General features: G+C 41.2%; 1 protein-coding gene across 14 annotated transcripts in view; it reads right to left on the reverse strand.

Moving 5' to 3' along the window:
* The window catches only part of ADAM22 (ADAM metallopeptidase domain 22), a 242542-nt gene extending 232214 nt beyond the window's left edge, over window positions 1-10328 (reverse strand). For all 14 annotated transcript variants that reach the window (XR_013829883.1, XM_079932236.1, XM_079932235.1 and 11 more), the window contains exons 1-2: window positions 9823-10328; window positions 9212-9369 (exon numbers count right to left, since the gene is read on the reverse strand). Coding sequence is in view for 13 of the 14 variants with exons in the window: in XM_079932236.1 (XP_079788362.1) it covers window positions 9212-9369; window positions 9823-9907 (243 nt within the window). In the remaining variant the exon portion in view is untranslated. The remainder of the gene's footprint in view (window positions 1-9211; window positions 9370-9822) is intronic.
* Window positions 10329-12830: the final 2502 nt, after the last annotated feature.

Consider the following 12830-nt stretch of genomic DNA (forward strand, 5'->3'; position numbering starts at 1 on the left):
AACTCAGGGGCTTCCCTGGTGGCGCAGTGGTTGAGAGTCCGCCTGCCAATGCAGGGGACACAGGTTCGTGCCCCGGTCCGGGAAGATCCCACATGCCGCGGAGCGGCTGGGCCCGTGAGCCATGGCCGCTGAGCCTGCGCGTCCGGAGCCTGTGCTCCGCAAAGGGGGAGGCCACAACAGTGAGAAGCCCACGTACCGCAAAAAAAAAAAGTGAAGGACACCTAGAAGCTTAAAATCAGTTTTTCTATATGATGTTTTCATATTTTTAAAAATACAGCATATTGAACTCCATTTCTGTGTCAAATAATTGTAATTATCAAAGGGGCTGTAAATTCAATATCTGAAAAGACTAAAATTCATGCATTTATTCATATGGAGCCCAACCTTATTTCAAAAAAGATTTCAGCTTGTTTTATGTGGACAATTACAAGATAAAATAAAATTTTTAAGTAGATGAGGAACCCAGGGGAGACGGAAAACTCTTTAATTCAATAAATATTTATTAAGCACCAACTCTGTGCCAGTCACTGCTCTAGGCAGTGGAGATGTGTGGTGACAGAACAGACAAGATCACTATTCTCATGTAGTTTACCATCCAGTGATGGCATACTGAAAGAAAGACAATAAACAAGTCAATCGTTAAAAAGAATGTCAGGGACTTCCCTGGTGGCACAGTGGTTGAGAGTCCGCCTGCCGATGCAGGTGACATGGGTTCGTGCCCCGTCCGGGAGGATCCCACATGCCGCGGAGCGGCTAGGCTGGTGAGCCATGGCTGCTGAGCCTGCGCATCCAGAGCCTGTGCTCCGCAACGGGAGAGGCCACAGCAGTGAGAGGCCCGAGTACCGCAAAAAAAAAAAAGAATGTCAAGTGCTAGGAAGAAAAAAGACTAATGGTGACAAGGAGGGGAGTGGAATGGGAATACTTTAGAAAAGTGGACAGAGGAAACCTGTTGAGATCACTTTTTTTAAGCCTAATATTAATTTAGTCTAACGTGCGCTTGAAAATGTGCACAGTTATGACTTCCCAGGTTGATAAATTATCACTAGTCGAGAGAGATTTCAGATGACTTTTGCATTGAAATAGGGATGATGAGAAAGAACAGGACAATGAGCTAGGAATGAAGCTGCTATGAAAACTTATGCTGGGACTTCCGCTTTGGAAGAGGACACAATTCGCCTTGAAACTTTTGGCATCCAAGTCAAGGAAGGAAACACAGTTACAAGATAGATCTCTCCTCTTGGTCACGCTGAGACACCATGTGTAATGTTCTCCAAGACTTCAATGAATAATGTAACTGGTTTCTCAGGAATATTTCTTACAATGTCCTTCAAAATATCCTTTAGAAAAGCCTGGAAGGTGAAGAGGTCAGGGAAGTGACTGAGAAAACTGATACCAATTCAGATACCAAACTCCCTTGTGACTAACTGAAATCCAAGAAGATTTAAGAAAAAATATCTTAAACCTTGAGAATACAAAGAGCTCCTAGACCCTGGGTACAAACTGGAATCCCCTGGAGAGACTTTTTAAAAGACTCCCACCCCAGAATGCACTATGGAGGAATAGATGATAATTCTCCATAAATAGTTTCTGTTAAGTGAATTTCTGGCAGATTAAACTCCAACGAGTATTCAGAGTGCAGATGTTCTCTGCTGCCATTTAGAAGAAGATTCAGATGTTTCCATGTGGTTAAAAGAATATCTGAGGTAGAGGTAGAAATTATACCCATTTCTAGAAATGAAGACATAGAACAAGTGTGAAACAGGACATCAATTCACCCCTGAATGAAGCTAGTGAGGGAGGAGACCAGGGCAGGGCCAAGAGTTTTAAAGAAATGTTAGGTCTGTTCCAATACATTGATGACACAGTAACCACATGTTAAATAAGAAAGATTACAAGAGGCTTATTTTATGTGGATCTCTAACATTTTCTTTGACAATTCTTAACCCAATTCTACTACTTGTCAGTTGTATGACCTTGGGCTGGTTAATTAGCTTCCTTAAGCCTCAGTTTCCTCATGTATAAAATGGGTATAATAATATCTACCTCATAATGAGAGATAACACATTTAAATCGCTCAGCACAGTGTCTAACACATGGTAAATATTCAGTAAATATTAATTCTTATTTTTAACTCTTTCCCTCAATATTTGCTTTCTAATGCTTTTATTACCAAAGTAAACACATCCAGCTAGATGTTCACAGAAACTATCATTTTGGTTATTATTACATATGTCTTTGACCTGAATGCTTTGACATCTGGGACTCTAGAGCTACTTGTTCTATGAAGACACAAAAGATATTTTGTATCTTTTCATTTGGAGAAGGATACACAAACACGGATTCCTTTTTAACATTTCATGTTTCTGCTTTATGAAACTTAAAGCAGAAGAAGAGCATGTATAATTTTGGTACTGGCAACTGGATCCTGAAATCTTTGATTTACGAAGGAAGATTATGACAATCAATGTTCACATGCAATTCCAAAACAAAACATACATCCTTTGAGAGGTGTTTCTAACCTTTTAAATGTTAAATATCTTTATATATTCCATTCTCATTCTCAAGGTAGTAGAAATGAAGCATTCCTACCGTGTTCCGCAAGTTTCTTCACTACTATACAACTTTTAAAAACATTTTCAAGTGCTGCAAGAAATATATAGTTCCAATGGGACAGATGTAAGACATCTTTTACCCCAGTGCCATTGAAAGATATCTAAGGAAATGTTGGTGACCTCCTGTGCTAAGGCCAGGTTAGCCTAGTGCTTCAGCACATAGGCAGTGCAGTGGAGCTGAAGTGTCTGGGTTCAAATATCCTCTCTGCTACCTACCAGCTTTGTGATTTTGCAGCTAAATATTACCTGTCACATGATTCTTGTGAGGATGTAATGAGACTGTACAGATCAAAAGTATTCAGAAAACTGTTCAGCACATAAAAAGTAACCACATGAGTTACCATTTATTAAATATTATTAAATATTTTAGTGTATACTATAACATGACAACACTATTATAAGTATTTCTCTTTTCCTGGTTTTCTCTTTCCTTCCTCCTTCTTGCCATTCTCAAGGTCTCTTCCTCTTCTTCTGCCCTCCCCCCACTCTTTTTAATAACATCCTTTTTCCCTTTGGGGCTTATGCATAATCCTCAATGATAAATGTGGCAATATCTGGGCCCCACTGGAGTTATAGAGTACTACTAACCCTATATGACAAGAAGGCAGACCTCCCTCCATGTACTTTTAGAAGGGGCTTTAATCATTAAAAATTATAGAACACTTGACATTCTTTGAAATAAGAGGAAAGAAATAAAACTTAAGGACAATTTGTATCATCCCATAAGCTTTTAGAGTCATTCATAGTCTTCCATGTGTAGCTGTAAAGAAGCAATGAAAGACAAGATTCTTCTGTGCACAGAATGCATGGTAAAACCACTGGGCAGAATTTCAAAGATGCCCAAAAGAAATATATACAAATTGGGATCTCATAGACTAAAAGCAAGATGTAAGGAAAACTCCTACAATTCTAAATTTTATTTTCCTTTAACTATTTAACTGTAAGAGAAGGTTGACAGGAGAATAAAAATGTGCTGGGAAATGTCTCCTTCCTATTTATGTCAGTGGAACAAAGTTTTGATTGGTGGCAAACTTTATCAATATTGAGCTACTTAGGTTTAACAAATGCACATTAAGGAAAAAAGAAGATGTTTGTGCTATCCTTGCAAAATACTTCTAAAGCTGTAATTCCTAGGAGTCCTTTTCCGCCAGGGAAGCAGTACTGCAAACAACTTATGGTTAAGCTGACTCAGTGCTCCCAAGTGAAACAACCCAATTTTAAGTACAGCTCATCAATGCTTAGGCATATGGATAATTATATTCATAAGAACAGAGCACAGGCACTTCCCTGGTGGCACAGTGGTTAAGAATCTGCCTGCCGAAGCAGGGGACATGGGTTCAAGCCCTGGTCCAGGAAGATCCTACATGCTGCAGAGCAACTAAGTCCACGCACAACAACTACCGAGCCTGCGCTCTAGAGCCCGTGAACCACAACTACTGAGCCTGCGTGCCACAACTACTGAAGCCCCCCGCCTAGAGCCCGTGCTCTGCAACAAAAGCCACCGCGATGAGAAGCCCGCGCGCTGCAACAAAGAGCAGCCCCCGCTCGCCGCAACAAAGAGCAGCCCCCGCTCGCCGCAACTAGAGAAAAGCCTGTGCACGGCAACGAAGACCCAACGCAACCAAAAATTAATTAATTAATTATTTATTTAAAAAACGAATGGAGCACAGCTACTGCTTGCCATCCTGCGACCATCTTGCATTTCCCCATTCATTACTGATTATCAAAACTATAATAAATGGTAGATCTATGTTCTTGGCACTTGACTACTTGAGAAGCTTACAACACCTTCCAGGGAATGAGATAGAAAAATAAGTAGCCCCTCTATTCACCGGCAATAAAGACTTCTGACAAAAAGAAATTCTGCTACTTGTAGAGAACAGCAATTACTGGCTGCAAAACAAATTATTGAAAATGTATGGGGTGACCACACAGCAAAGTAAACCGCCAAATAACCTCTGATGCTACAGTAAAACTATCATGCCTGGCTAGCAAAGAAGGAGTAACCATTAAGGTGCTCACTCTTAGAAACAGGAATTATGTGATCATCAGTATCAAACCAACAGTAGGACTCAGTAGGTGATATTTTGCCCATATGGGTGTCCAATTAAAAATATATTTTATCCTATTATCTGCAACATACAATTTTTTCAGCACAAAACATTTCAAGTCAGAGGAAAGGAAGACTGAAATACTTTGAATATTCTAGCTCTGAGTGCTATTTTACAGGGCTGAAATTACTTCAGACTAGGCAGACGAAGGACAGCAAGGTTACCCACAATCAAATATAATTTCTTTGACTACCATTTCTAGACCTTCATGGCACAATAAGCTTTCAGTACGGGCTGATCATCTGATTCAGGATAAAAATAAAGTATGCGTTCAAGTAACTGGCCAGATAGTACAGAAATCTTTTACAATATGGACTCATACAAACAGAATGATTATTTCACACCAATCAAACTGCCAGTATTTCCACAGAACTAAAATATTAAAATTTTTTCCAAAAATATAACTGTGCAGTTCCATTTAGTGATGAAAACTGAAGTAAGGACACATTAAAAGTAAAATTAAGATGTCTTATACCATCACAGTTCTAGGTTAATAGCTCTATCTTACCTGGTGAGAAGTGATTCTTGAATGAGATTAGATGACTTATAACATTTCTTCCATCTCTACAACTGTTAAGATGCCACTTATGTAAATTCGAGTAATTTGTAACTTCTGGGAATGTGTTAAATTCAGGTAATTAGGGCACCATTTTGCATTAAGGCAATGTCATAAAATTTCTAAACAGTACTCAAGCAGCCTGGGGGAGTTAATGTTATTTAACAAAAACTCATATAGTGCTTACAGAATATGCAGCACTGTTCTAAGTGCTTTATAAATATTAACTCATTTATACTAAGCAGCTAAGTATACTTAGTAACTAAGTTCTTACAAGCTTAATGAGTATGTGAATTGGCATTTAACAATGAATTAAAGTGAACAACCACTTTCACTCAGCCTTTGAAATTAAGATAATTCATTTCTGGGACTTCCCTGGTGGCGCAGTGGTTAAGAATCTGCCTGCCAATTCAGGGGACATGGGTTCGATCCCTGGTCTGGGAAGATCCCACATGCCGCGGAGCAACTAAGCACCCGCGCCACAACTACTAAGCCTGTGCTCTAGAGCCCGCGAGTCACAACTACTGAGCCTGCGTGCCACAACTACTGAAGCCCACACGCCTATAGCCTGTGCTCTGCAATGAGAAGCCACCGCAATGAGAAGCCCATGCACCGCAATGAAGAGTAGCCCCCGCTTGCCGCAACCAGAGAAAGCACACGCACAACAACGAAGACCCAATGCAGCAAAACAAAAAGATTATTCATTTCTAACAATTAGGGTTATTCCACGGCAACATGAATCTGGTCAGTAACTCTCCTTACTGAAATTCTTGAATCGCTTTCAGGACAAGTCCAAATTCCTCAGCAAGTCATGAAGGTGCTGCAGCATCTATTTTCTGGTTTCCTGTTTTGTTTCATCTGTCCCTTAAATCCTAACTATTTGCAGTTTAAAATGTGTCTTGATGTCACATGCCCATGTACCTCCTGCCCCTTCTGTTTGATATGCCCACCCCTTCCCTTTAATTTGGCCACTTCCTACTCACCCTCAAAACACAGCTCAGGTAACACCTCTCTCTGAGAGCCCTGACTGCTCACCTGAGTTAAGCACTGTCTTCTCTCTTCCACAGCTCTCTGTGATCACCTCCAGAAAATCACACACAAGTACAGAGTGTAATTGCCTATCCATTCATCCGTCTTCCTACCTGTCTGTAAATTCCTTAAAGACTAGAACTGGGTCTTTTATCTCTTAATCCCCAGGGTCTTGCAAAAAATTGGTACACAGTATGAGCTCAAGTATATAAATGCCTTTTTAATAAACAAATAAACAAATCAATATATACCTTTGTGAGCTGATAGAAAAACATCCTAATTTTATTTCTGAAGTAGAAAGGAAGTTGTTAAACATATTTATGAGTATAAATTATGTCTATTTTAATCACCAAAGAAATAACAAGGTCCATACAGAATTAACTTATGTTTTGGGGTTCAATGACAGCTCTCAACGAAACAAGAAATGACAAATTGCAGGACCACTCCTTAGTTTCCTAACTGTAGGAAGTGTTGGCTTATGACAACTAAGTCTTTACAACTCTAACTGCCAGATTCAGTCCTACTAGTCAGTAATCACTAACTGTAGTTGAGGAGCATGGTAAACTGCTACAGCTCCCAGGTGATCCAGGCATCCAACCAGATGCACTATGTATACCTCACCATGTGAGATAATTGCTTGTCATAATTACTTTGATGATAAGACAGGATCTTCACTGTCATTTCTGACTTGAATGAATAATCTACTCACACTGTTTAACCTAAATCCTACCGATTCATTCACACCTCACCAAAAGCCAGAGTCATTCTTCTCAATAGTGAGGTTTATTCTTATAGGAAGTAGAAGCTGCACAGGCCCCAAGTATCTTCTGCCCCAAGTAGAGAAGCCTAGGAACCAAAAAATCTACAGAAGTGGTATTTCAGAAATGGGGAGAAAAAGGAGGACTGACTGCCTGTTGTCCAAGAGTGGTGGTCTTTACCAACACAGAGAAGGGCAGAGGGTACCTAAAGACATCACCAGCATGAGACAGAGACTCCGGAGTTTAGAGGTGCAATCCTGCAGCATTTTCTGCATCTCTACTTTCTTCCTCTCTGAGAAACTCCTTGTGACTTGTTTTAAAGCACTGTCTATATCAGTAAAAATTCAGATTGTGAAAGACTCTACTGGATAAAAGACCCCACATCTTCAACGAATAAATTGCATGGAAAAAAGCAAGGAAATGGAGGGGGAAACCATGCATTAAAGAGACTTTAAAATCAAAAAAAAACCTAATTGCAGTTTATAGACATTATCTGGGTCCCGGATCAAACAAACTTAAATATATATATAGTATTTATATATTTTATATATTTACATATATTTAACACATTTATATATTTAATACATATTAGCTATGATAATATCATGGTTACATTTTCTAAAAAATCTTCATCTTTTAGAGGTGCATAGTGAAATTTTATAACTGAAATGATATGATTTGCTTCAAAATAATACAGAAAGGGAGAAAAAATAGGTAGGATGTGGATAAAACGAGATTGGCTATGAGATGCTAATGGTTGAAGCTGGGAGTCCATTATAATTGTCTACTTTTGTGTGTGTGTTTGAAATTTTTTATAATCAAAAGTTGTAACTGAGCATGAGAATATTCCTCTACAGAAATAATTCTAATGCATTGAAAAATAAGACAGTGTCCTATGCTTTTTCAGTCTTACTATGGAAAAAAGTCAAAATGGAAAAGGTTAATTCAAACATTAATTCAAATAAGTAAATAAAATTCAAATAAAAAATAAATAAAATAGGTATTTACCAAACAATTCAAATGATGGGATTCTTCATTAATGCTTGGCATATTAGATTTTCTACTATAATAATGTAACTAATGGATATTACTATAACCCTTTAAATTAATTTCTATCATGTTAAAATGTTAACAGAACTAAGTACTTGGCTACAAATACAGATTTAAGTAGTATTTTTCTATTTTTACTTATTTTACACTTACAGATAAATTACTGAGTATCACATCATCAAGATACATTTTAAAATATTAAGAATATATTTATACATGTGAAAATGTTCAGCTTGCCTTTGCTTCAGTGAAGTGTGCAAAATTTTCAACTACATGAACAAGTTCTACCTTAATATGTACTTACAGGTGGGTGAACTGGTTGCCAGATTGATACATGTAAATACAAAAATGCTTACATAGCCCCCAAATATTTACTTATTAACCAGTAAATTCAAAATAATTTTCAAGTATATCTGTGGATGTGTGATATTGACCTAAATATGGGTAAACGGCAGTTAGATTTTTATTTAAAACCATACTTTATAAATGCCCAATAAGCAACAGGGCCCTAATTACACCCAGAGGACTGCTACCAATGAAGAAAGGGGGGAGCCGGACACCTTTTCTGGAAGGTGGAGGTGAATGGGTACGTCTCTGATGTCCACAAATTGAGTGAGCTGAGAACCTTGCAGTTCAGCTTAATTTTAAGGTTTGAGTTTAGTTAGGGATGTCTAGGCTTGTTTTTCCAATTTTCCTACAGTACCAATCTTGGCTTAAATCACATAAAGTCTTCTCTCTGAAAATTAAAACAACCACAACAACAATAATGATGATGCAAATCCTGCTCAAATATTATATCCCTTCTTGCCTATGCATGGCTTTTGCCTGGCAGAGGTGAGAGGGTCTCCGCCCCTTCGCTCAGGTTGCCACACAACTGGAGGCAACCCGCACAAAGCAAAGCCCCCGGCCTGTGGCTCTTTTGGGGTTTGTTGCCCCTTTCTCTTCTTTTTTGCACAGGGAGCGCCACGCATGACTCGCATTAGAATTGCACTGGTTTCACCCAAGACATTGCATCTCCAGGGCAACGGAGAGCAAACGCGGGGTCGGGGTGGGCCGGGCCGCGCGGAGGACCACCCCCATCACCACGCCTCTCACCTGCCCGCCGCCGGGGTCGCCCCGCACCCGCGTATCGAGCGCGTCGTGCCCAGTTTCGTCTTCGCCCGAGCTGTAGATGAGCCGGAGTGGCACGATGCTCTGGCGCTCCAGGAACCGGTTTTCTTCCCTCCTCTCCAGCTCCGTCAACGAGGCGTCTCCTCCAGGCAGGAAAGGGGGAAGGAGGAATTGGGGAGAAAAGGCGAAAATAATTACCCTGACCCACAATCGTCCATCCTGCGGTCCAACGTCTCCCTTATGAAGATCCCACCTCCCCCTCCCGGACCCCATCTGGTAAGGATGCAGAGACACAAGACGCAGAGCCTTGGACCAGCTAATCTGACAGCATCCAGGATCGGGGCCCAGAAGCAGAGCACCCCTCTCCCATCCTCCTCATTCCTCTTTTACTTCAGAAGAAAAACAGGCATTTGACCTAAAGCTTCTAATGCATCCACACCGTATTTTTGCTTCACTTCTCTCCACCCTTCTAAAAAAACAAAAAAATCTCCCTACGCACTCGGGAAATGGGGATGCCTCTTTACGAATGCGCTTGAGGGCTGCAAAGATGCCCGGAAAATGGTACGTCCTGGAGCCACAGAGGGCGGCGAACTTACCTGCCCGGCCGCAGCCCGCCGGGGGACAGGTCCCCAGGGCGCAGAGCAGCAAGAAGGGCACGGATACAGCCGCCGCCGCCTGCATGGTGCAGCCGTCAGCCCTCCTCGCCCGAGACGCTCAGCTCCTCATGCCCGGGCAACCGCGTCCGGATCCCGCGCCCCGCGGCCCCGGCTCGCCTGGGCCGCCCCCTCCCAGCCTCGGCCGGTGTTGCGGCGACCGCGGCGCTGCAGCCTCCACCGCGGCGCTGCCTCAGTGCTGCATTGTGCTCCGCGGGAGCTTCCGTTGGCGGGGGGAGCGAGCGAGTGCTGCATTGGGCGGTTGGCTGTAGCTAAGTGGTTTCTAGCGCCACCCACCTCATCCCCTGGCAGAGGTTCCGGCGGGCGACGAGAGCTCGGCGGGGAGCGAGCGCCGGGTGCACTCTCCTCCGTGCGCGGGCAGGGGCGCGCGCACGAGAGTCAGCTGGGAAATGTAGTTCTCTCTCCACTTCGCGCTCATCTCCAAGACGGCGCGGTCTGTCGCGACCTCGTGAGTACAGGGTCATCTACAAACTGGAGACGGGGGGGGGGGGGGGGGGGGGGTGCGGAAAAGGTCGAAAGAAAGAAAGGTCATCGCTGGCAAGGCCTCCGGGCACCAAGCATGCCCGAATGCGCCGACGCGGGAGCCGGGATTCAGGCACTGCGTCCCCAAAGAACTGTAATGTTTCCTGCAGATTTAGTAGTTAATTTAAATTATTACCAGGCAATCATGCCCTCAAGAGTACATGGTAAGTTAATCATTCAACAAACATTGTTTGAGCACCTACTATGTGCATGGCAGTTGACAAGAGCAAGGGACACAACAGTGAAGGACACGGGTATGAGGCAACTGCTGTCAGATATATTGAGTGAATACCGTTTTGTACAGTACAGAGATGTTTTCCTCCTTCCCTGGAAGAATTTTGTTTTTAGTCCCTGCCTCTATTGACATGGTTTCAAGTCCATGCACCATCATGGTGATTTGAAAATACTCTCCGGTGTGTCAGTGTCCCAGCCCAATTGTGTTAGCCAGAATTAAATACAACTTAGACATGGTTTCCTAAGCAAACAGTAGAGAGGGACTCTTTTTTCTGTTATCCTAAATTCTTGCCTAAGAGAAAAATCTGTCATATTTCAGTAACCACATCTCACTGAGCTTATTGTCACTTCAAAAAATTTCCCCCAAATCTTCAACTAATGAGACCCTTAGGAATTCTATATATGACATGCAACTGAAGCCTGAATAAGGACTACGAAATTTCAATAGTACACTTTAGACTTTGATGCAGAAGTTTCCATAATAGTTACAGTAAAATAAAACTAGAACCCAAGGGCCTGGAAAAGCCCTTTACCTTCATTCCCTGCATTATGGACCCAAATCCTTACCCCAGTTCTCTCAGTTGGGAGAATTAATTTTACAGGTTTTGTAACTGTTCTGCTTCTCTAAGTATACCCCACAATTTTTAAATTTAACTATTTTGCTGTTTTGAACAATACCTCCCTGCGCATGTGTTGTGAGCATTTCTCTAAGGCAGATACCAAAACAAGAAATTGCTTGGTTCACAGGGTTTGCGCGTTTTTTAAATGTAATAAATACATGCCTTTAAACCATTCCATCTCCCTGGGACAGAATGGACCTCCTAAGAGGCAAGGTAAGTGAGAAGATTCCTCTGGCACTAAGCTACAGTTTCCCAAGCAATGTGTTATGGGGGCAGAGGAGTGGGAATAAGCTTATCTCAGTAGCACTTCAAAACACAGCATCCCATCCTATAGGGACACAATCTCCTTTGAATCTCTTGGAAGGTAGTGCATTTCGGGCAACATCTTTCCTATTTCATATATATATCTACATATTTGTGGGAATTTTGCTGTTTTTCTTCTTTCATTTGATTCCCACTAGCTAGTTCATTAACACATTTCTCACCTCGCATATTTCTCTTTTTTTTGATGAGAATATTTAAGTTCTATGCTTAGCAAATCTCTATTTAATACCGTTTTCATCAACTGTAGTCACCATTTTTTACATTAGATCTCAGATATTATTCGTCTTATAGCTGAAAGTTGGCATGCTTTTACCAACCTCTGTTTCCCCCATTCCCAGCCTCTGGTACCCACGTTTCTACTCTCTATTTCTATAAGTTTTACTTTTTTTTTATTCCACATACAAGTGATATCATGCAGTATGTCTTTCTCTGTCTGACTTATTTTACTTATAATGTCTTCAGGTCCATCCATGTTGCCACAAGTAGCAGGATTTCCTTCTTTCTTATGGCTGAATAATATTCCAGTGTGTGTGTGTGTGTGTGTGTGTGTGTGTGTGTGTGTGTGTGTGTGTGTAGATACACAAGCCTATATATATATATATATATATGTGTGTATATATATATATATATATATATATATATATATATATATATGGGCTTGGCCAAAAAGTTCGTTCAGTTTTAAGTAAAAATAAGACACATTTTTCATTTTCATGAAGAACTTTATTGAACAACGTAGTCCCTAACTGAACGAACTTTTTGGCCAACCCAATATATATACACACACCACTATTCCTTTATCCATTCATTTGTTGATGGACATTTCAGTTGTTTCCACATCTTGGATAGTGTGAATATGCTGCAATGAACATGGGGCTGCAGCAGTTTGCGATGAAGCTTCCACTCCAGCCCCGCCACACCAAGAGTTAGGAGTTACAGGTTTGGAGAGAAACTAAAGCCATAGTTTTTGACCCCCTGAGGCTAACCCTGATTCATAAGGCTACCTGCACCTCTGGATTTTGGATTCACAGATCAAGTCCAAGCCCATTCTTATGTCACCATCAAGGCCCCCAAAAGACATTCTCACTACTTCTGTTTGTTTTTGTACATTTTATTAGAAAGAACTATAAAATAGCCATTTAGCCACTTTACCTCTTCAGTATGCAAATATAAATGAGATGTAATATAGGAAACCTTTGTTTTCATATAAGAATAAGTCTGTCCAGTTTC

Source organism: Stenella coeruleoalba (genome assembly GCF_951394435.1).
Source record: "Stenella coeruleoalba genome assembly, chromosome: 9".
Lineage (NCBI taxonomy): Eukaryota > Metazoa > Chordata > Mammalia > Artiodactyla > Delphinidae > Stenella > Stenella coeruleoalba.